General features: G+C 38.4%; 2 protein-coding genes and 1 pseudogene across 3 annotated transcripts; all 3 read left to right on the forward strand.

Annotated features, from left to right (window-relative positions):
• The first annotated feature begins 3,854 nt into the window (after positions 1–3,854).
• PHYC (phytochrome C) lies at positions 3,855–13,014 on the forward strand. Its single transcript, XM_059593197.2, has 4 exons — positions 3,855–6,805; positions 8,664–9,480; positions 10,000–10,296; positions 12,346–13,014. The coding sequence occupies exons 1-4, from the start codon at positions 4,762–4,764 to the stop codon at positions 12,554–12,556; spliced, it is 3,369 nt and encodes a 1,122-aa protein (XP_059449180.1). The 5' UTR covers positions 3,855–4,761; the 3' UTR covers positions 12,557–13,014.
• Positions 13,015–14,288: 1,274 nt separating this feature from the next.
• Positions 14,289–17,857, forward strand: MEF7 (Tetratricopeptide repeat (TPR)-like superfamily protein). The gene has a single exon (XM_059593138.2). The coding sequence runs from the start codon at positions 14,313–14,315 to the stop codon at positions 17,541–17,543; it is 3,231 nt and encodes a 1,076-aa protein (XP_059449121.2). The 5' UTR covers positions 14,289–14,312; the 3' UTR covers positions 17,544–17,857.
• Positions 17,858–19,149: 1,292 nt separating this feature from the next.
• On the forward strand, positions 19,150–25,120 carry LOC132180322 (uncharacterized; annotated as a pseudogene). The gene is made up of 5 exons (XR_015912160.1): positions 19,150–20,812; positions 20,906–21,049; positions 21,127–21,822; positions 21,903–22,724; positions 24,639–25,120. The product of XR_015912160.1 is annotated as an uncharacterized LOC132180322 (transcript).
• Positions 25,121–25,227: the final 107 nt, after the last annotated feature.

Below are 25,227 nucleotides of genomic sequence, written 5' to 3' on the forward strand. Positions count from 1 at the left end.
GTTTCTTTTGCTCTTCCAGGTGTACTCTCTCTCTCTCTCTCTCTCTCTCTCTGAGTTGTGATCTGATGAGTGACTAGTTCTCTTTTTGGTCTCTTTATGCATATATGTGCATGTATGTTCGGACGTAGATGTGATTCAATGCTTGGGAATTGGTGCCTAGGGATTTGAAATTTGTCACTTTGAATCATAATTTGTCAAAGGTTCCACGCTGCACTCATTGGATAAAAAACTAGATGAGCTTCATGCTTTCACTCAAATCTGTTGAAATACAGTTTATGGTTTCTATAATGGAGATATTGCTTCATCTTGGTTATAAAGTTGTCAATAACACTGTTAAAGGATTTCTGTGTATGCCTATATTATGTATAGCAATAAACTTGAACTTTGGGCTACTAGAGTGAATACTGAAAAATGATATGACCATTAGAAAGTTAGTTGAGTTTCCACTTTCTAGGGGATGATATTGATGCCAGAAGCTATTTTCTCAATATTCAGTTGTGATGGAAACAATCTTGGATAAAAGAAGAAAATAACAATATTAAGCAATGATATGGCTCATTGCTTAGGCTTTGTGTTTAAAAGGTAAAACTACATTTTGGTAGTGCGATTCCCAGCTTGCAACTAGCAGGTTCCACACGCCAGGCTGCTTTCAGTACCTGGTGCATGGGAAGTAGAAAGGGCTGGAACCAATGTTCCTCATGCCGTGTTTTTCATTATATGATATGATCCTAAGTTGTAATAGAGTTGACAATTTTTTATATGATTCACGAATCTAATATGAATCCAACACGAAATTAGTGAATTAAGGTTGAGGGCTGACCCGTTTAATTAAATGGGTTGGGTTAAGATTAATTTAGTCTCATACACATGCATTTTCATTACTTAAACCTAATACGCTATATAAGGATTAGCAATTTTTGACATGGCATGTGAATCAAACATGAAATTAACAGGTTAAGGTTGAAGGATTTACTCGTTTAATTAAATTGCTCGGTTATGATTGACCTATATAGTTTTCTATCCACACTTTAACACGACAAAAATTTAACGCGTGAACATGAATTATCACTCATACTTATATCTGCTCTTTCTTTGGACTTCCAATATATTAAGAATACACACTTATTAAAACCTAATGTGGCACGGCAAAATCTTCCATAGGGAATGATCAAATTCATACGAGAAATGTTAGTCAATCTCTCATTTTATTCTCATCCCCTTCACTACGATCACTCGAGGTTCAATTCTCAAAGGCTGCATACTTGGCTAGAGCCTAGAGGCTTGAGCATACGCCAAAATGATCAACACAACTTGCTATGCTTGCCTGAGGCTGGACATAAGGAAGGCTCTGTTTGCCCATGGACTCAAAAAAAGTCTCATACTATTTCTCTAAAAATCAATCCCTAACATTCTTATTTTTTACATCACATAAATTACTTTTTATTACTATTCAAATAAAAAAAATACTAAAAACATATATTTTTTTTTCTTTTCACCTTTTTCATTAAAATCTGTTACAGTTCTAAGCAGAGACGGAGGGAGGGGGGGACCGGGGTAGGCCATGGTCCCCCCCAAAATAAGGAAAATAATAATAATAATAAAGTTTTAAGTTTAGTCATTTGGGTCCCTCCAAAAAAAAAATTGGCCCTATTCTTAGATTTTTTTGGCTATATCCAATAAAAACTTTTGACCTTATTCTTAATTTTTTTGGGCCATATCCATTAAGTTTTTTTTTTTTTTTTTTTTTGATTCTTACTTTCAAATGTCAATTTTTTGGCCTTTACGGTAGTCTTTAGTTTATAAAAAACAACCAAAATATTTTTTTTTTTAATAAAAAATTTCTAAAGAACCGAAAAAAAAAAAAAAAAAAAAAAATTTGGCTGGCCCCCTCCCATAAAATTTCCTGGCTCCATCCCTAGTTCTAAGCCACTTCCTTTTTCAAGGCCAATAGCAAACATAGGTCAGAGAATGTCAGCCCTTCTTATATGGAGAATGATCCTCTCCATTTCATTTGAAATAGAAGGGATCTATTTAGTTATTTTAAGAGGCATTTTTGTCTAAATGAAAAATAGAGAGCCTAGAAATGACAAAATTGCACCCTAAAAACAACTAACTTATTATTTTCCATTCCAAATGAACTAGAGAGGATCCAAGTCCTTATGATGTGGCTTCAAGATGTCGTGCATCGATGTTGGATGCCTATTTTGTTTAATAAAATGATATATGTTTTTAAAGCAAATAAAAAATACATATTTTCTTATTATACTGAGAGTACATAAACAGTTACCTGGTCGTTAATTTATTAAAGTGGATGTTAAAGATGTTTTATGTTGGAATGATTTACCTTTTTTTTTTTGAATTGATGTTGGAATGATTTACCTCATGTCAAGCATATGTACGATATTCCGTGCATATAATAAAAGAAATCGGGATATGAGAATCTAATAAAACTGTAATTTAATTCTTACCAATTTATTAAACTAAAATCTTTGAAGGAAACAAATACATTAATTACATTAACAATTACCGATGATCATTTTTTTTTTTAAAGAAAAAAAAAAAAACAATTACTTAAGGGGAGAACGATTTGAACTAACAATATTCGTTTCATGAGGCATGATCCTCATCTGATTGAACTACCATTTGAGAACATTTGAGGATCCGGATTTCTTATAATTGGAAATCTCTTATAATTACGGACTTCCTATAATTGAATAGACACTTGGGAGGGGCAAAATCTATTATTGTTATTATTATTAGGGAAATGTTTGGTGTTCTTTTAGTATTCTCCTAGTGTTATTTTAACTGTGATATGACTTTTAAAATCACCAATAGATTAATAATGATAATCTTAAATTCAACGGTAATTTTAAAAGTCACATCACAATTGGAAGAACACTAAGAAAACACTAGAAGAACACATAGCATTTCCCTTATTATTATTATTATTATTATTATTATTATTTTATATTTTCAACATCAAAAGATTTTTTTTTTTTTTTGGAGGGGGGGCCTTGTCTCTAATAAAAAAATTGTTGGATTTTGTTTTTTTAAATAAAATAAATCGGGGAGATTACCTCAAGTGAAAAGTAACAAAAATTCTTTCATAATTTTGCAATACTCGCCATTTATTTTTACAAAAAAAAAAAAAAAAAAAAATTAAATCACTTGATACAAACAATAATCATCAAAATAACACAAAGATATGAAATCGAAATTCCTGCAATTTGCTAGCACATTGTGTGAGAACTCAAAGAACTTATTTTCTCAAATAAATTTAAAATTGTCAGATCAACTAAACAAATAAATTTTTTAGAATGTTGATATTACTCACGCCATCGTGAGTGTACAGTACCTCACACTGATGTGAACAGTAATAAAAAAATATTTAAAAAATGTTGAAATAGTAATTTTGATTACTGTTTACATAGCGTGAAGTACTGTGTACTCACATAGGCTTGTATAATATCACCGCCCAATTTCTTATGATCTCTCTCTAATTTGAACAAATTCCTAATTATCCTTATTCCAAAATCTGATGCCCACACAACAGTGCTGCCTGAGCTTCACATGGGTTAATCTCTGTTTCTCAATCCAATGAACGAACCCAACGTTTATCCCCACCATATATATATATATATATATATATATATATATTCTAGGCTATCCACGACTATATTACCTCAGCAGAAGAAGCGCAAGCAGTGGCATTTTGAGCTCACCTTTAAAGAGTACTGTAGTAGTAGAAGATAGTACATAGTTACAAGAATACTGTATTAAAATGAAATAAAACCCATGTAGGAGGACAGTGTCAGAGTCCTTTATATATATATATATATATATACACACACATACAGTATTATCAACATATTGTGATTTCTCTTGTAAACTTTTGTAGGCTCTTGATTTATGGGTAAGCTGCAGAAATCAGGTCGGTTTCACGTGTTGCTCATCCATGCCCTGCAAATTTGATGGTCAGTAACACCCATCACTTTCCCACCGTCTTATTAGGAACTCTCTGGTTATTTTTTTAGGAGTACTTGTTTTGGTTTTTGTTTTTTTATGGAACTTTGTGAAGTCTCTCGGCCTTGGGATTTGAATTCTGTTTTAAATGTATTTTGAACGACAATTTGTGGGTAATGAGGTATTAGCAATCAGTTTCGATTACTTAAACACGCCATAGAAGTGGGTTTCTGCTCTGGGTTTGACGATTTTGTCGTTATCTGCTGAGTTTGTGGAATATTGTGATCTGGGATTCGGTTTTTTGAGGGAGGTGAACCCACTGGGGAGATGTTCTGAGAGAATCCTTTCTGGATGAGAGATGACACTTTTTCTTTTTCTTCTTGGTGGCCTTTTGGTTGAGAATAGACTCATGAGGACTATGTGAATTGAAGTACTCTTTTTTGTTTTTGGAGCTTTTCACGGGTTCATGGGATTTTAAATGGTAAAAGGGGCTGCTTTTTGGGATTGAAATGGTGGTGCGCTTTACTGTTTTCAACTTTCATGATGATTCCTGGTCCGGTAGATTCCGGCTGACAAAAAGTAGGTAATTTGATATGGGTTTTGAGTTTGGTTTTTGTTGATGCTGATAATTTACTGGTTTTATTTGTTGGGAGCACATAATTGGCATTTCTATGTTTGGGGATTTACACTTTAGTTCCCTGGTTTTCCATTATTTCATGTACAAGGAGGGTTGGGTCGATTGAAATTGTTAGTGGGGGAAGAAAAAGAGAGAAACTGGAGAGGAAGGAGGGTTGAAAGATGTCATCAAAGTCGACGAACAAGACCACTTGCTCTAGGAGCAGTTCTGCTGCAAGACATGGGGCCCGTGTGGTTACACAGACCCCCATCGATGCAAAGCTTCATGGAGAGTTTGAAGAATCCGAACAGGGTTTTAATTACTCCACTTCAATTGACTTCAATATCTCAAGTTCCACTAGCAATGTCCCCTCCTCCACTGTATCAGCTTACCTCCAAAAGATGCAGAGAGGAAGCCTCATTCAACCGTTCGGATGCATGATTGCTGTGGAGGAGCAGAACTTCGCTGTTCTTGCGTATAGCGAAAATGCTCCCGAAATGTTGGACTTGGCTCCACATGCCGTTCCAAGCATCGAGCAGAAAGAAGCTCTGACTTTTGGAACAGATGTTCGAACACTCTTTCGGTCCTCAGGTGCAACTGCTTTGCAGAAAGCAGTCAACTTTGGGGAAGTGAATCTTCTCAATCCCATATTGGTTCATTGTAAAACCTCAGGTAAGCCCTTTTACGCAATTCTGCATCGAATTGATGTTGGGTTAGTTATAGATTTGGAACCAGTGAATCCAGCTGACGTGCCGGTGACTGCTGCTGGGGCATTGAAATCTTATAAGCTAGCGGCCAAAGCCATCTCAAGGTTGCAGTCTTTACCGAGTGTGAACATATCACTGTTATGTGATGTTTTGGTTAAGGAAGTTATTGATTTAACTGGTTATGATCGTGTAATGGTGTATAAATTTCATGAAGATGAGCATGGGGAAGTTGTAGCTGAGTGCCACAGACCTGACCTTGAACCTTATCTCGGTTTACATTACCCGGCTACTGATATACCACAAGCTTCAAGATTCCTATTCATGAAGAACAAGGTTAGAATGATATGCGATTGTTTGGCGCCTCCAGTTAAAGTAATTCAAGACAAGAGATTGTCTCGGCCAATGAGCCTTTCTGGATCTACGTTGAGATCTCCTCATGGTTGTCATGCACATTATATGGCAAATATGGGCTCCATTGCATCTCTTGTCATGGCAGTGACTATCAACGAAGATGACAATGAGAGGGAGAGTGATCAGCAGAAGGGAAGAAAACTGTGGGGTTTGGTTGTTTGCCATCACACAAGCCCTCGTTTTGTTCCATTTCCTTTGAGGTATGCTTGTGAGTTCTTGATTCAAGTTTTCGGCGTACAGATCAACAAAGAAGTGGAGTTGGCTGCTCAACTGAGGGAGAAGCATATTTTGCGAACTCAAACCGTGCTTTGTGACATGCTTCTTAGAGATGCTCCTGTAGGTATTGTTACCCAATCACCTAATGTAATGGATCTTGTCAAGTGTGATGGAGCTGCACTATACTACAGGAAGAAATTTTGGTTGCTTGGGGTCACCCCGACAGAGGCACAAGTTAGAAATATAGCTGAATGGCTTCTCGAGTACCATAGTGGGAGCACAGGTTTAAGTACTGATAGCCTTATGGACGCTGGCTACCCAGGTGCTTCAGGCCTCGGAGATGAAGTTTGTGGGATGGCAGCTGTTAGGATTACTTCAAAGGATTTCCTGTTTTGGTTCCGGTCGCACACTGCAAAGGAAATCAAGTGGGGTGGTGCGAAACATGACCCTGATGACAAGGACGATGGAAGAAAGATGCACCCCAGATCATCGTTCAAGGCTTTTCTGGAGGTGGTTAAGCATCGGTGCCTACCTTGGGAAGATGTGGAAATGGATGCCATCCATTCCTTACAGCTGATATTGAGGGGATCTTTGCAAGATGAGGTTGTGGAGGATGAGTCTAAAATGATTGTAAATGTTCCATCGGTTGATGACAGGATACAGAGAGTGGATGAATTGCGCATCGTCACAAATGAAATGGTTCGCCTGATTGAGACAGCTGCAGTCCCTATTTTGGCTATCGACGCCTCTGGTAGTATAAATGGGTGGAATACAAAAGCAGCTGAACTAACAGGACTGTCTGTTGAGAAAGCCATTGGTATGTCCTTAACTGATCTTGTCTGGGATGATTCAGTTGAAGTGGTAAAGAATCTCCTCATCTTGGCTTCGCAAGGTGACACTGCTCTCTATCTTTTTTATCTAGCTTTTTAGTTGCATATCATGCTATTAATGGAATGCTTTGTGCTTATCAGATGAAAAAATTGCAAGACTGGTGTTCTATGATTTTAGATATGTAGTTATGATGAGAGAGATTTGTACATTTGTTCCCCTCTATTCATGTTCTCTACATTGAAGTATGTGATTTCAGCATGGTCAAAACAGACAGTTTCTTTATCTATGCAATTACTTCGAAAGATAAAGAAGCATATTAAGAGATGGACTTAATAAGTGAAAGTAAACATGTACATGAGTTCTTGAGTTCTTTAAGTCCTTGAGTTCTCTCCCAACACATTGTGAGAGAACCCAAGGACTTATTTTCTCAAATAAATTTTAAATTGTCGGATCAACTATTGAAACAAGTAAATTTCTTATTACTTATCAAAAAAAACATGGTACATGAATTCAGATGTGTTGTCATTATTAGGAGCTTCTCGTCTGGATTTTTACTTAAGGTCTTTTATTTTGTTGTTCTCGTATTTTCGTTTATTGCTTCCCAGTTTATGAACTTCACGAAGGACTAAATAGTCAAATTATTATTGCTTTTGTTGTGTGTAGTCTGGGTGCGGCTTTCTAACCCACTTTATTAATTGTATAGTATAAAGAAAAATTATATATAAACTCCTTAGGTCAACGCGCTTTTATTAAAAACTCCCTAGGTGTTTTTTTTTCGGAAATTGACTCCCTGGGTCAATCGAAACTACAATAAACTCCCTACCGTCAACAATTTTTAACAGTCGTTAGTGCTACTCAAAACTTCCCGTTTTACTTCATTAAAATATTAATTTTTTATTAATTTAATTTAAAAAATTAAATCTTAAAAAAAAAAAAAAAAAAAATGAAGGGTGGCCAGGGCCACCCCTGGCCACCCCCCCAACCCCTATGGGGTGGCCAGGGTGGTGTGCCCACCCCTAGGGTGGCTTGCAGCCACCCCCAGGTGGTTTGGAGTGGCCTGCGGGCCACCCCAAACCCCCAATGGGGTGACCGCGAGCCACCCCAGGGGTGGGTTTGCCCCACCCCTGGGGTAGCTTGCGGCCACCCCCAAGTGGTTTTGGGTGGCTCGCGGCCACCCCCTTGGGGGTTTGCGGGCCACCCCAAACCACCTGGGGTGGCTTACGGCCACCCTATAGGGCTTTGGGGGGGGGGGGGGAGGGGAGTGGTGGCCACCCTTCAATTTTTTTTTTTTCTTTCTTTTTTAAGATTTAATTTTTTAAATTAAATTAATATTGTAATGAGGTAAAATGGAGAGTTTTGAGTAGCACTAACGACTGTTAAAAAATTTTGACGGTAGGGAGTTTATTGTAATTTCGATTGACCTAGGGAGTCAATTTCCGAAAAAAAACACCTAGGGAGTTTTTAATAAAAGCGCGTTGACCTAAGGAGTTTATATATAATTTCCCTAGTATAAATTATGTCGTGTCCCACTCAATGTATTGTTGAAAATACATGAATATTTGAAATAAAATAATATGGTGCATCAACCCCACCCTTTCTGTTCTACCCATCACATGCACGTCGGATAAATGGAAAAACTACAGTTATACATCAAATCCTTTTTTGACTGGTAATATGATTTAGTTTTTGTATGTAAGAACTATGTGCCTGGTTTATAGAATGAAAGCTTGTATAACTGTAGAATGAAAGCTTGTATATCTTATGGTCAGTCAGTTACTCCTCTTCCCAATTACTTATATGTTGTACAACTTTGCTTCTCGAGGTTCATCTCAACTGTATTTTCTGCTCCATGTCCTATTGTGTTCTTCTATTCTAATGATTTTTGTGCTAGACCATCTAATCTGATATTAAAATGGCAGGTGTAGAAGAGCGAAATATTGAAATTAAACTTAGAACATATGGTCCTCAGGAACACAATGGTCCTGTAATCTTGGTTGCTAATTCATGTTGCAGCCGGGATACAAAAGAAAATGTTGTAGGGGTTTGCTTTGTTGGTCAAGATGTTACAAAACAAAAGGTTATTTGGGACAAATATACACGTATGCAAGGTGACTATGTTGGAATTGTGCGGAGCCCTTCTGCACTTATTCCTCCAATTTTTATGACTGATGAGCATGGCCGATGCTTGGAATGGAATGATGCTATGCAAAAATTGTCTGGTTTGAGGAGGGAAGAGGCAATTGACCAGATGCTTCTTGGGGAGGTTTTCACTGTAAAATATTTTGGTTGTCGGGTTAAAGATCATGACACATTAACCAAGCTAAGGATACTACTTAATGGGGTAATTGCGGGCCATGATTCTGATAAGTTGTTATTTGGATTCTATGATAAGCAGGGTAATTATGTTGAAGCGTTACTTTCTGCTAGTAAAAGGACTGATTTCGAGGGAAAGGTTACTGGTGTTTTGTGCTTTCTGCATGTGGCTAGTCCAGAACTTCAGTATGCTCTTCAGGTGCAGAGGATATCAGAACAGGCTGCTGCTGATAGCATCAAGAAACTAGCATATATTCGTCGAGAAATCAGAAAGCCTCTTAATGGGGTTATGTTTATGCAGAATTTAATGGGATCTTCTGATTTAAGCAAAGAGCAGAAGCAGCTACTTAAGACGACCTCGTTGTGTCAGGAACAATTAGCTAAGGTTGTTGATGACACTGATATTGAAAGTATTGAGGAATGGTATGGCCTTTTAGCTTGAGCATCTGTTGGCATGCTTGTGTACTTAATCAGTATATATGTTTCAATATTGAACTAGTAATTATCATTCTTGATGTAGTGGTTGCTGACAAAAAAAAAAATACACATTCACTATATCTTGCTGTGTCAATTTTACCTTATGGTCTCTCCTCCGAGAAATTCTTTAGTTTCTTGTGATCCATTAAAAGGAATGTGACTTGAGGTCCATTATGGTCTTAGACCCAATTGCTGGATGTACGCTATGGTTTGTCCTGTAAACATTGTCTTGGGTTCTGTCTCCACCTGTAAATCATTCATGGCCTAGTCGCATCTTTACTCATTATTTACCATATATGTACATTTCTAGATTTCAAATTGCATTTTAAATTGCCCTTCTCTTTTTGCTTATTGCATGTTGTGTGAAGCTCGGTGTGTATTCTATTAGCTTGCTTTTCTTGCATTGTTGTTGTTGATTTTATGCCTTCTGAAAAGCCTTTGGATCTTTGGGCTACCTGTTTGCAGCTACATGGAAATGAGATCTGCTGAATTTAACCTCGGGGAAGCTCTTGAAGCTGTCATGAATCAAGTTATGAGTATGTGCCAGGAGCGCCAGGTGCAGGTCATGCTTGATTCACCTGCTGAAGTGTCATCGATGCACTTATATGGAGACAACTTGAGGCTTCAGCAGGTCCTTTCACATTTTTTGACTAATGCACTCCTCTTCACCCCTGCAATAGAAGGATCATTTATTTCATTTAGAGTGATTCCAAGGAAGGAACGTATAGGGACGAAAATGCACATTGTCCATCTTGAATTTAGGTAATTCCATTCATACCTTTAAATATTTTATAGTTTATATTGCCAAATCAAAAACTGTCAAGGTTTATATTGCTTAAATGTGTTTCCATATAAGTTCAATAACGAGTAATTATCAGATCAAATGACAATATCTTTTTTTTTTTGATAAGTCAGATCAAATGACAATATCTGAATGATGGATTGAATATCATCATCATCTTCAAGTCATCTAGAAATAGCACCAATTCAAAGTTGTGTTCTTCACCAAAAAAATGTAAAAAGGAATCAAGTATGTGTTTGAGGCTCAATATTACATCTAAACTGTATCCCATGAGGGTCTTTGTTCAATAAATTAAGGGACTTGGATACTGCATTACAAATTTACAAGGATATTAGGGTGGATATCAGGTGTATGAGATGATTATTTTAAAAACTCAACTTTCTGTTACTGTGAGTACTCTGATGCATGTATGCCTATTGCTACTCAATACTTGTGGAAGAAAGGCTGAAATGGCAGCGCCCTTGTTACATATGTTGAACCATAGTTATCCATTTTCAGAAGGATGGGTGAGAAACTTATTATATCTTTTCGAAAATGGGAAAACATCTTCAGAAACGAACTTGAGAATGTCCAAAGTTATGGGAAGAAGATTTTAGAATGCATTAGGAACCAACTTAGAGTAATTCCAAAACATGTGGGTAAACAATGCATTTGATAATAGAGAGCCCCTACTATCAAGACCTGGTGTAAACAAGCCATTTTACAGCACCCAAACACCATGTGACACATCATCCATTTAAGAAAAATGCAAAAAATGAAAGTGAGATCAACCACACCAAATCAAAAGAGAGAGAAAAAAAAATCCCATAGCCGGCGAACCCAAGCCAGACCCACGTCGTGGGTCTGGCCAGATACCCATGGCGTGGGGCGTGGCTGGCGTGACCCACGGGTCTAACCAGCCGTGACCCGCTTCAAACCTGCTGTGACCCGCCTCAAAACCTATTTCTAATGCCCCAAAACCTGTTTCTAATGCCTCAAAACCTATTTCTAATGCCTCATAACTCAATTTTGGATTCAAAATTAAAACTTAGAGATGGAGAGTTAACCCTTTAAGGATTTTATCACCCTAAAGGCCGGAAAGGGTGACCCAGCCAGACCCACGGCGCTGCCCGTGTGTGGCTGGTCTGGCCAGCCATGGGTCTGGCCCCGTGTGTGGCTGGTCTGGCCAGCTGTGGGTCACGGCCAGACCCATGGCCAGCGCTGGGTCTCTTTTCTTCTGTCTCTTTTCTTCTTTCTCTTTTCTTCTTTCTCTTGTCTTCATCTGGTGAATTGGGGTGTAGTTTAATTTTGTGCACTTGTTGTGCTTTTGCTTATGTGGCAGTTGTTGATTGGGCGCTGTAAATAGGGGGTTTTTAAGGCTCATCCGGACCAAAGTTAAACTCTTGATAATATGTATTCCAATTGTGCCAATTGTTTTTACCCTTTCTCTGCCATCTGTAACCCTCTCCAAAAAGTTTTTTTTTTTTTTTTTTTTTTTTTTTTTTTTTTTTCACTAGTGTCCTTTTCATTTCCTCATGCCTATCCTTTATGTTATTTCTGCATCTTTCATCACATGGTTGAATGCTTAAGAATACAATATCAAGGATAAAGACCATGGCATATAGATGTACCATATGCTAATTAGTCTAAAGAGAAACTTGGAACAGCACAAATTTGGTGAAACGTTGGAAGCATGGATTAGAAATTTTTTAGGGCATTAATTAAGTGATTTCAGAATATTTGCAGTTCTTTCTATAGTTTTGTGTTGTTACCTTCTATCATATGCAAATGAGGTACGTACTCGAACATGAAACTGAGACAAAATAGAACAATATCATTCTACATGACCTTAACATTGTGTTTAATATTCTGTGCCATAGAACAATATCATTCTACATGACCTTAACATTGTGTTTAATATTCTGTGCCATGTGACATGCATCACAATTATCCTGACTAATTGTTGGGAAGTGAAAAAGGAAAAAGAATCCATTAGGACTCAATGAGTTTAATGGTGTTTAACATGGCAGGATCGCCCATCCGGCACCTGGGGTTCCAGAAAATCTAATTCAAGAGATGTTTCACCACAGCCACGGTCTCTCAAGGGAAGGTCTCGGCCTATGCATAAGTCAAAAGCTTGTGAAGATCATGAATGGCACTGTGCAATATATGAGGGAAGCAGAGAGATCATCCTTTATAATTCTTATTGAATTTCCCTTGGCTCGCCACATTGAGAGATGAATTTCACAAACAAACTAGCAGATGTTGGCCAAATAAAGTCAATGGCATGCCCATAAAAGGAGTGCCTATATAGCTAGAGTTGGACCAGGGATTGTACAGAGGCTGGATGATGCTTGAATTTTGTGCTGCCCAATTTTGGAAACTGGATTGATGACCAGAAAATGCTGAACAGGTGAGTTGAAGAGCAGTAACTGTTTCTGATGTTTCTAGAAGTAAAGAACATGTTCACTAAAACCCTTCTCACAACCTCAAGCATCTGGATCCTTTCTGTAACTTCTTTTGTTGTAACATCGTTCCTCAATTAAGTTAGCTTTGTTTTGGGAAGAGCTCACTGACTAAAGCCTTCTGCGTTAAAATCTCTCCCTCTCCCTCTCCCTCTCCCTCTCCCTCTCTCCCTCTCATCTATGGAGAGTGCAGTCTGGGGTGTTGAATAAACCAAGGAAAGGGTTGTTGTATCATGTTTGGAAGTGAATCAATAGAAGTGTATATTAATTTTGGCAACAAGGCAATTACAAGATGCATAATGTTATTCAGTAGATTGTTATAGGATTTTCATATCATTGGAATGACATGGCAGTGAAAATTTGTCATTTTTTATTTTTATTTTTATTTTTATTTTTACAATTACTGATCCAATGACTAATTTTCACTGACATATCATCAAGTTATATGGTAATTATACAACAGTCTACTAAATAATATCATTTTTATACGAAATTTATGACCATCAACCAAATATCAGTGACTCCTTAGTTGCGTGAGAGTGCCAACATTACCATGACATGAAGTTGGCCCATCTTGCACGAGCGAGAGCGAAAGACATGGTGCCTCTAGACATGCTACTAAATGTGATTGAATTGCCGCCTTCTCTTGTATGTATAACCAAATTTAAATGTTATATCATCTCCTTTATCAAAAGCCTCATCTTTGATGAGAGGGATATTGAAAACAGTGTGTAGACTATGGATTGGGAAATTCAAAAATGGCAACAGCTTTTGAGATCCCAATTGGGCAACCCAAATGAACAGGTTTTGTATATGTTTCGAGTTTCTTATGCATAATATGATACCCACAAATATGCTTGGCCTACTAATAGCCACCTTTGAATGATCACCCTACATTAGTGCATTGCTCAAAAAATTTTAAGAATTTGTAAGTGTTTTCATATTTTCGTATGAAGTGGCTCCTTGAAGTTAATTTCTAAAGCCCCAAATAACTTCTTTTGAGCTTTGGCCTTTCTTTGAAAAAAAAAAATAAAAAATCTAGTTTCAGCAAAAGAGTATTATTAAAATATTAATTTAAATGGTTGAATTCACACCATGTCACATCAGCATAGTATGATTGTGGTATAAAGTATAACATTTCTCAATTTTGTTTTATGTATTATTGCTTAAATTTTAAAGTAATGTTATGTTTCACATTTATTTATCATATTCAAGTTAGTGTTTTAAGTGGCTTCTCATGTTAGCCAATTAAAATACGAAGCATTAGCTAATGTGATATGAGTGATAAATAGGTGTGAAAAATGGCAATACTCTAAATTTTAAGTTGAATAAGGTGGGTTGATAATGTCATGTCCGTATAGTTAGATAATTGTGTAGTATATAACATTATCTTATAACATAACTAGTAACGATGGTTTAAGACGCTAAACATGCCCTAATAAGCACGTAAATTCCAAACAGTTTGACAAGAGAAAACCCTCCAAAGGCGCCAAAAGACGTTACCCGAACGTTGCTGTCTTAGCAATACTACTATGTTTCGGTGGTACCTTACATGCACTCATAGGCGCCTACCCTACAATTCAAACCCTGCTTTTACTACGCTCACTGTCTCACCCATTCCACCACAAGACAACCCTATTTCCCTCAAACATCAAAACCCAACAAATCACCTTAGACCTTCCCCTCCTATCACCCCCTTACAAAACTTAGTTGATCAGTACAAAACATCTCACTCCCAAGTTACAACCCAACCCACCTCATCACATGTTTCGTATTCGGAAACGCGTGAATTTCTTATCAGTCGATACCGAGATTCTTGTTGTCCTCGAGATGCTAGAGAGCTTCATTTGCAGATTTTCAAAAATGGGTTTTCCAATGATTTGTTTTTGTGCAATACTCTTATTAATGTGTATGTCAGAATTGGTCGTTTGGTTTCAGCGCTTAACTTGTTTGTTGAAATGTCCGAGAGGAATTTGGTTACTTGGGCTTGTTTGATTTCGGGGTATGCCAAGAATCGCATGCCTGATGAGGCGTGTGCAACTTTTAAATGGATGATTTGCGAAGGCTTTTTTCCAAATACCTATGCTTTTGGTGGTGCTCTTCGAGCTTGCCAGGAATTTGGATCGCCAGGGGTTGAATTTGGGATGCAAATTCACGGGTTACTATCAAAAACTCACTATGCACTTGATGTGGTGGTGTGTAATGTGCTGATGTCAATGTATGGGAATTGTCTGGGTTCTGCTGATTATGCTCGCCGTGTTTTTGAGCAGATACAGATCAGGAATTCAACATCATGGAATTCTATTATTTCAGTTTATTCTCAAAGAGGAGATGCAGTTTCTGCTTTCGAACTCTTCTCAAGAATGCAACAGGAGAGTTCAGGATTCAGTTCAAAACCTAATGAGTATACGTTTGGAAGTTTAATAACTGCTGCTTCTTCATCAGTTGATTGTGGAGGGATTTTGCTTAGGCAGATGCTCACTAGGGTTAAGAAGTCTGGATATCTTGGGGATCTTTATGTTGGTAGTGCTTTCATAAGTGGGTTTGCCAGGTTTGGACTGATTGATTTTGCTAAGCAAGTTTTTGAGCAGATGAGTGAGAGGAATGCGGTCTCCCTGAATGGTTTGATGGTTGGATTGGTGAGGCAAAAACGAGGAGAAGAAGCAGCTGAAGTTTTCATGGAGATGAGAACCTTAGTTGATATCAATCTTGATTCCTATGTGATTCTATTAAGTGCCTTTCCCGAATTCACTGTATTGGAGGACGGCAAAAGAAAGGGAACAGAGGTCCATGCATACGTAATCCGAACTGGCTTAATTGACATCAAGCATGAAATTGGGAACGGACTTGTTAATATGTATGCTAAATGTCATGCTATTGCTGATGCTTGTTCTGTTTTTAGGCTCATGGTTAATAAAGATTCAATCTCATGGAACACCATGATCTCTGGTCTTGACCAGAATGAGTGTTTTGAAGATGCAGTCAATAGCTTCCCAGCAATGAGGAGAACTGGAGAGATGCCTTCAAATTTCACTTTGATTAGTACTTTGAGTTCATGTGCAAGCTTGGGGTGGAAGATGCTGGGACAGCAAATACATTGTGAAGGACTTAAATTGGGACTTGATTTGGATGTTTCAGTTTCTAATGCTCTTCTTGCACTATATGCTGAAACTGGATGTCTTATGGAATCTGAGAAAGTTTTCTCCTTGATGCCAGAGTATGATCAAGTTTCATGGAATTCAATTATTGGGGCTTTTGCTGATTCAGAGGCATCAGTTGTAAAAGCTGTAAAATATTTCCTAAACATGATGCGAGCTGGGTGGTGTCTTAACAGAGTAAGCTTTATAAATATTCTTGCAGCAGTGTCATCTCTTTCACTTCATCAACTGGGCCATCAGATTCATGGTCTAGTGCTAAAATACTGTGTTGCAAAAGATACTGCTATTGAGAATGCACTTTTGGCTTGCTATGGAAAGTGGGGAGAGATGGATGAATGTGAGAGGATATTTTCTAGGATGTCTGAGAGGAGGGATGAAGTAAGTTGGAATTCTATGATTTCTGGATACATACACAACGAAGTTTTGCCCAAGGCCATGGATTTGGTTTGGTTTATGATGCAGAGGGGTGAGAGATTGGACTGTTTCACCTTTCCCACTGTTCTCAGTGCTTGTGCCTCTGTTGCAACACTAGAGCGTGGCATGGAAGTCCATGCTTGCTCGATAAGAGCTTGTTTAGAATCTGATGTTGTAGTTGGCAGTGCACTCGTTGACATGTATACTAAATGTGGAAGAATAGATTATGCTTCGAGATTTTTTGAATTGATGCCTGTGAGGAATGTATATTCTTGGAATTCAATGATATCAGGTTATGCACGCCATGGACATGGAGACAAAGCTTTGGAGCTTTTTTCACAAATGAAGTTATATGGTCAACCACCAGATCATGTCACCTTTATTGGGGTCTTATCAGCTTGTAGCCATGTGGGCTTGGTGGATGAAGCGTTTAAGCATTTCACATCCATGAGTGAAGTATATGGTTTGGCTCCTCGAGTCGAGCACTTTTCATGTATGGTAGATCTCCTTGGGCGGGCAGGTGAACTTAACAAGATAGAGGACTTCATCAATAAGATGCCAATGAAACCAAATGTTCTTATTTGGAGGACAGTTTTAGGGGCTTGCTGCCGAGCTAATGGTCGTAACACAGAGCTAGGTCAGAGGGCTGCTAAAATGCTTTTGGAGTTGGAACCTCAAAATGCTGTTAACTATGTGCTTCTTTCTAACATGTATGCTTCTGGAAGGAGGTGGGAAGATGCGGCAAAAGCTAGAATTGCTATGAAGAAAGCAGCTGTAAAGAAGGAAGCTGGGTGTAGTTGGGTAACCATGAAGGATGGTGTTCATGTTTTTGTGGCTGGAGACAAATCACACCCAGAGAAAGATCTGATATATGAAAAACTAAAGGAACTTAACAGGAAAATGAGAGATGCCGGATATGTTCCCGAGACAAGATTTGCACTATATGATCTTGAGCTGGAAAACAAGGAAGAACTCCTAAGCTATCATAGTGAGAAACTAGCAGTTGCTTTTGTTCTCACTCGCAAATCAGGGTTGCCTATAAGGATAATGAAAAATCTCCGGGTTTGTGGTGACTGCCACACTGCCTTTAAATATATATCTAAGATTGTTGGTCGGCAAATAGTATTACGGGATACAAACAGATTTCATCATTTTCATGAAGGTAAGTGTTCATGTGGGGATTACTGGTAATCAATTACTGGATTAGATTTTACAAAAATATGAATTTACTGAAGGTCCATTGTTTCTAAAGGGTTAAGAATACCATGGCACAGCTAGCAGAATATTACAGGGAAACTTCCTACAGTTCCTTTGTATCGGAAGAGTTAATACCAAGGCGCAGATTTATACTTTGATTGGCTCTCAAAGGCAGATCATGAAGGCAATTTACTCATGAAAAAGGGAATAGGGGGTGGTTTTGCTGTTCTTTCCGCTGTAATAATGATGGATCTATTTCTCACATTTCTTTCAATTTGCAATATGTTAAGCTGATGGAATTTGGTTTGTATGAGAAGATCCATTTTTGAGATGGGAGCATGAAGGATGATATTTATACTGCCCAACCATTATGTTTACTGAAACTGTTTACAATGTAGATTGCAACGAATAATAGGATCCTCAGCAAAGTTTTCCTTCTAATGAAGACATCCAAAAAAAACATGCTGGATGTGCAGTTAAAATCGGACTTCCTTGGATGCTAGTCACCTTGATGTTTACTGCAAAAAGGAAGTAGGGCTCCGCAGATAGCTACTGAACAAAGAGATTTTTAATTGATGCTTTTTACTGAAGTTTTTTTACTTTGTTTTGTGTTTTGAGGAATCTTAGATTCTGATGTAAATATGAGGCATATTAGTGGTGTATTTTGCTATGCAAGCTTGATTGTTCTTTCCCCTTGAACCAGATGATGGGATTTTATGATACCCTTGTGTTACACATGGCTTTTATGTTAAGAGTAGGAGGAGAAGAAGGAATCAAGAAAGAAAGTATCAGCAACAACTGGTTTTCCTAAGGGACAGTTTATGATGTTCATATTGACAAATTGTTCTAATATTTATCTCATTTCTACTGAATCTTTTGTTACATTTTTTTTTTAGATCAATCACAAATACTACTATTATTATGGATATACCATATAAAATAAATAAATAAATAAATAAAATAAAAAATAAAAAATAAAAACTCAATGTAATTTTAGCATTCAATGCGTATTCCTTCAAGAATGTTTTGGAGTAAATTTAGGAATAGAATTCTCTCCAGTCCAAAATGGATTGGAGAATATCCAGTTTCTAGTTATGATTTCTTCTTAGAAATCCTAAAGCCATAAATAGGGCACCTATACACTAACAAAAAATAATAATAAAATATTATTTTAGATTTAAAAATAAATAAAAATAAAAATAATAAAAAATTAAAAAATATTTTTAAAAAATTAAGGGTGGCCAGCCAGCCCATGGCCCAACGGGGGTGGTCCGGCCACCCCATTAATTTTTTTTTTTTTAGTTTGGCCCTAGGGGGGTGGCCGGACCACCCCCTAGGGCCAAATGATTTTTTATTTATTTTTTTATTTTTATGGCTTTAGTGTAGTGGTAAGCTTTAATTAATTTACTAATTTAGTTTATTGATCTTCTTGAATTTATGACATTTCCTTCTTGAAAGTCTCTCTTGGGATGTGGATGAGACAATGGGATACTGGTAAGACCCACAACTCAGGCCCATTATACAAATGAGTCAGTTGAGCCCATTATACAAATACAAATAATAATACTACGACTACTAATTTAGTAAAGGAAAACTACTGGCCACTACATTTGAGGATTAAGAACCCAAAAAACAAGAGTATTTGAAAAGGGTTCTGGTTAGGGTTTTTATTATTTTTCACGAGATTCTCGTCCTGGTACGTAGTGTAAGTGTAATTAGTCAGTTTTTCCAATTAATTGTTGTATATTTAACTTAAAGATTGACTCTTTCATCAAATTTTACATATATGTATACCTAAGTGCACACTCTCTCATGTAGCTTTAAGATTAAAGGGTAATTTTCATCGTCACGTCAAAAATGATGATAGACGAAGTGTGCATTTGGAAGTTCTCATAGCATTTCTCTTTTTATTTTCCTTACCAGTGCTTACAGGTGCTCTGCAACACTACATTGTTAATGGCAGAAAGGTTAGAATGATTTGAGGGCTTTTTTCTTTACTGGGTATGTGATATTATCGCAATTAGTGCATAATTTTTTTGTTCAGTTTTTAGTTTTCACCTAAATTTGGGGTTTCAATACGTTATGCTTGAAGTGTCAAATCTCCGTTAGAGCTGGGTATGTTTCATTTTGCTTTTAGACCTACCTGATTCTGCTGTGAAATTGTCGTACATAAACAATTCAAACAAAATTTAGGTTTTTTAACTCTTTTTTATTTTTTTTATTTTATTTTATCTTTCCCTATATGAAACTGATCATTGAATTAGCTAAATTAGATTTTTCTTTTCATTTTTACTTCATTTTTCATTCCTGGGTTTGCTGTGATTTGAACCACATTGTGAAATCAGAATCCCTATAATGGTTTCTAGCTATTTGTAAATATCCCTGCGCCTGCCTGAACAGTTTATGCCTCCAAGAAAGCTTGTTCCTATCATCATTCTGTTTTAGCTTTCCCTTCATTTTGGTGCTGAAAATGAGGATAATGAAAGAAATGATTTTTATGAATATCATGTTTCAGAATTTTTGGTTATGAAGGTATTAAAGAAGTAACTACATTCAAGAAAGATTATTGTCTTGGGGTTAGTTAAGTTGAGATTTTTTGTTTTCCAAATACCAACTAAAATTCCAGCAATTTCCAGACTGCTATGCCTTGTACCCGGTCAAAGACTGCTATGCCTAGTGCCCGGTCAAAAACTTTTGAAGCAAACAGATGGTGCTCCACCCTGACGTACCGGCAGCTGGGACGCATTCGGCGGGATTACCGTATCTGGAGCTCTATAAACCTTAGGATTCCTAATTCTGATGAAAGGGTGTCCGCCTTCACTGGCAGGGACGAAGTGGGCCTGCACGAGGACTCACTGAAGGCCGGGCTTCGATTCCCGATTCCTGATTCCCGATTCCCCGTGAGGTTAGGGAGGTGCTGGCCTACCTTAATCTTGCCCCCTCCCAGCTGCTGCCAAATACATGGCAAACCCTATTAGCTTGTTCTGTTCTCTCACCCTCTGTTTTTGGAGCCAAGCATCATTTGTCAGTGAAGGAATTCCTGTACTGCTACCGCCCTGAAGAGAAGTACATCGGGTGGTGGACCTTCCACTGTCACGGCTCCAAATGGAATGTTGTGTCGGATCTCCAATCCAGTAACAAGAAGTGGAAGAATAGGTTTTTCTTAATCTCCGGCAGTGAGTGGGAGTTCAGGAATATGGACATGGCGGACAAACAGAAGCCAATAGGTGTCAATAGGAGATGGGGATACCTTCGCCCGAAAGGTGAGTTTGTTATGGTTTTCTTTTTGACCATTGTTCATTGTGGGTTTTCGCCGGCTCGTTTTTGTTTGCTCATTTCCTTTTTGTCTTATGCAGCTCATTCTAAGCCCAATTTGAGCGTGGAGGAGTTGGGGCGGGTGAATCAGTTGGCAAACATGAAGGGGAGTTTTCGTGAGTTGACATCCATGGGGAACATGGAGAAATACCTTTTTCACCCTAAGCCCTCTCTAGCAGGGATAGGTAAATGTGACACCCCTATTCCAGTAGGGGCTATATCTGTTTTTTTGTGTGTTCAACCGCATTCCTTTCCTTGGCAGGCATAATTTCAAACGATACTCGGGCCATTGTTAAGTCACAGAAGTCCCAGGCTCAAGGTTTGAAAGAGGCTGATGCCCGCCCGAGCAAAAAAGCAAAGACTTCTCGGGAGAATACTACTCCCGAGGACGCTCACGCTCTGAGGTGTTTAGCTTCCTTTGTTGCGTTCGGTTCTAAGGGCCTCTGGAAGGAAAAAGTCCCTTCTCAAACCAAGTCAGCGGAGGCGCCTTCGGCTGCTGCTACACCTGCAACATCTCTGGATCATGTTCCGATGCCTGAGGCTTCTAAACCGCTGACTGCTTGGGCCTCAAAAATGGGGCCAGCTGCCCAACCTGAGTGGACTGTGCCTATGGGACTTGAAGCTTCTGCCTCATTTGGTTTTGATGTCCTATTTATTATTAGCAGGAATGGTGAGGTAGCAACTGAACAGCCTGGAGCCTTGCACAGTGTGGATCGGGTGCCTGAAGGGAGAGGGAAGGGAGTGGCCCTCTGACCCGCCTGAGAGCTCTGATTCTGGCGAGCAAGCCGAACTTCCTCAGACAACACAATCTGGTCCCCGTTCTCCGGCTAGGTGGGTAGAACAGCTCAGGCACCCAATGAGGGTGCTTGAGAAGGTTTTTCCTGCGGACTGCTTGGCGAAGAGGAGGGGAGAGCCTTGCAAAAACATCTGTGAGAGGTTATGTGGCCTCCTAGCTCAGGTAAGAGTCTATGCATATTCTGGACTTAGTCAGCTTCTCTTTCTCTCTGAACTTATCTGTTCCATTTTATGTGTCCTTAGGCTGCATTGGAGACAGTGGCTCTTTGCAAAGAGCAAGACCTGCACGAGAATGACCTACAATCCTTGGGCGAGCTTGAGACTACACGGGCAAAACTGAAAGATACCCAGGCTCAACTTGACGATGCTCGAGCCCAACTTAATGAGACTGCGCTCTTCAGAACTCTCTGCAGCGACCTGAAGGCTAAGGTAACCAAGTGTAATTTGACACGAGCAGTACTGGAGGAGAAGGAGGCCGTGCTCAAATCTGTCAAGGAGCTAGAATCGGAGAAGGCCAGATCAGCCAAGCTTGGATCAATCGATACTGACTTTGGGGCTGCCCGAGCTAAGCTGGAGGCACTGCACAAAGAGTTTGAGTCAGAGAAGACCAAGTCTACAGCTTTGGAGGGTCTTCGGGAGGAGCTAGCAGCTGAGAAGAAAAGGTTGGCCAAAGTGGAAGCCAATCTTCAGGCTAAACAAGCTGAGTTGACGACGGAGCTTAACGATGTCAAGACCGAACTTGATGCTGAGTTGGCCCGTTCCTCCCAGCATGGAATCAAGCTAAGTACCATGCAGAGGGGGTTGGAGAATACTCAACTGAAGCTGAGGCACAGCCAGGGGAAGTTGGAGTCAGTTTCAGATAAGTTGGAAATTACCCGGAAAGACCTGGAAACTGAGAGAGCTTAACATCCCAACTTGAGAGCCAACTTTGGAAGGCTCGGATGAGCAGGACAACTGCCTGGGGCATCGGTTTCACACAAGGGTTTGACACCCTCAGGGACTTGGTCGAAGGAGGTCCCCCAAAAATGGACATTTCAAAGCTTGATGCGGAGGACTTTGTTCCAGGTATTGTTCAAATAAAAAAATTCTCTCACTCTTGAGGCCCTTTGTTTGTAAAATTTCACAGCAACAAGGGTAGAAGCAATTTAGCATCTGGGAAGGGTTTCTTTATTGATTTACCAATTAAGAACAAGATTAGAAGAAATAAGAGGCTTTTATTCCTTGGATTCCATACTTATATTCAAGCTCATTTTCAGGGGTCGTGCCATCTTATAGAGGATCTTTACATAGGTGCCGACTGTAATTATTAATTGATGAACTAACAGCTGAGTCCTCTCCGAACTGCAGGAGATAGAACATCAAATGCATTAATTCATTGGTTGGTTTCATCTGGAAATCTCTAAATATTACTCTCAATCACTTGGTTATGACAATGTCAAAGATACTAAGTGTTAATTGCTGCAACTTCTGCCAACGAGTTGAAAACCTCTGTATGTTCTCTCTCTCCCTCTTCCTCTCAAACTCATATATTTATGCAGGTGTGTGTATGTGTGCTAGCTACATATGCTATCAGTATGAGTGTTAATTATATATTAGAAAGACTCCAACATCAAGCGGTACCAGCTTTATTGAAAAGGTACAAGGCATATTATACATTACATCTAGGAACCTACCAACCTCCTTATGGGAGATTTTGATGAGGTTATCTCTTCCTCTCTGAAAAGTGAAAACACACAAAACACAGGGATAGACTACTGTCATGCATGAGATGATTACAGTGATTTGAAGTGATTCAGAACTGAATCAGAAAGCTTAGAGAAAACCCACACTATACAGGTTAGAGCTTCCTTGGACAATATTACATTTATAAACAAATTTTAATAAATAAAATTGATGAGGTGATGTATTCTTGGTGCTTTATTTCTCATTGTTTTTTAACTGAGTGAAAACTGGCACTTGGGTGAACTCGAGCAAATATTGTGTGGAAGATACAATCTGTAAACAAAACTCCGAGAACTACCTTGCTGCACTGGTATTCATTTTGGTTCAATTATTTGTTACATATAAGCTTCCCACATGTCACTTTATCTAAAAATAATCAAAAATATCAATGCCTATTTTTGGTTAATTAGATTAGTTTGAAATAAAAGAACTGTGATACATTGTATTGGCTGAGCCCTTTAGAGTTTAGATTTGAACGATTTTGGGGATGCATTTTTAGTTTATGCTCCGATTTCACTGGATATCTCTTAACCATTAATTCAACTAATTCAAGGGCTTCCAATTTTCCAGGTGGTTTATTGTTGGAGCTCCTAACAGCACAATCTGTTTTTCATCTACAGATCTAAGTGGGTCATTTTCACTTTGGTAGATGTCTCATTTGGAGGGTTTCTTTTTTGTTTTGCATTCTATGTAGTGTCTAACTGTCTATTGTTTCTTTTATTCATATGAGTTTCTGAATTTTAGAGAAATGGGGGATCTGTGCAATGATTGTATTTAGAGAAATGGCGAGTGAAATACATAAACTTGCTTGTGTTATGAGCTTCTTAATATAAAATTTGAAATTTTTGGGTATCTTCTTTTTTCAAAAAGTCCATTTAAGATTATCTTTGTCCTTTTCCTATTAAATACAAAATACTAGCGACTTTATAGGTTTCGTTCCTCCCAGCTTTTCATACCTATATGAGGGAGATGAGGTGAACATGACTCTGGGTCTCAGGTTAAGTTAGAGGGTAAAATACTCCGCGAGAAGATTTCAGAGAATCTTATCTGGATTTTGGCTACAAGGAGCAAAGCGCAGATCAACAAGGTATGCAATTGAGCTCTGTATGACTTCAGAAAGATATCATGTATTTTTGTTCTCATTTTGACCTCGCATCTTGCTGTTAATTGAGTTATTGCATGGCACTTTGGCTTGGAATGGTTTGGGTTTCTCATGGGAATTCAGGGGCTATTGAGTATTCAGGTAAATCAATAAAGGATCCGAGATTCTTGAGGCCCTCGCATCTCTGGAAGACAATATTGCTCAAGATGGCCGGTCCACTTCTGAAGGAGTTCTACATGAAGAGGACCCTGCTGAACCTGGGACCGATGAAGCCCAAAGTAGTTCTTCTTCGGCATGATTTTCTGTAGGATTTTTGCTGTTTTTGTTTTCTTTTTGTATCCAAACTGTGCCTAATGTGTTGCGGCGTTTTTACATGACTTTCCTTTGCGCATAGACTTGGAAGCACTTAGGTTAGATTGGCTCCGTGCCTGGCACTTACAAGAGCCCTTTTGTGTACATTTAGGAAGAATACCAAAGAGTTAGCAGAATAGTACAGAGAAACTTCCTATAGTTCCCTTGTATGGCACATATTTTGGGTAAGAGTTCATACCAAGGCACATATTTATACTTTCGATTGGCTCTCAAAGGCAGATCATGAAGGCAATTTACTCATATAAAAAAGGGGTTTTTGCTGTTTTTTCCACACTAACAATGATGAATCTATTTCTCTCATTTCTTTCAATTTGCAATATGTTAACGCTGATGGAATTTGTTGTGTGTCAGAAGATCCATTTTTGATATGGG

Source organism: Corylus avellana, chromosome 5 (assembly GCF_965113065.1).
Source record: "Corylus avellana chromosome 5, dhCorAvel1.hap1.2, whole genome shotgun sequence".
Classification (NCBI taxonomy): Eukaryota; Viridiplantae; Streptophyta; class Magnoliopsida; order Fagales; family Betulaceae; genus Corylus; species Corylus avellana.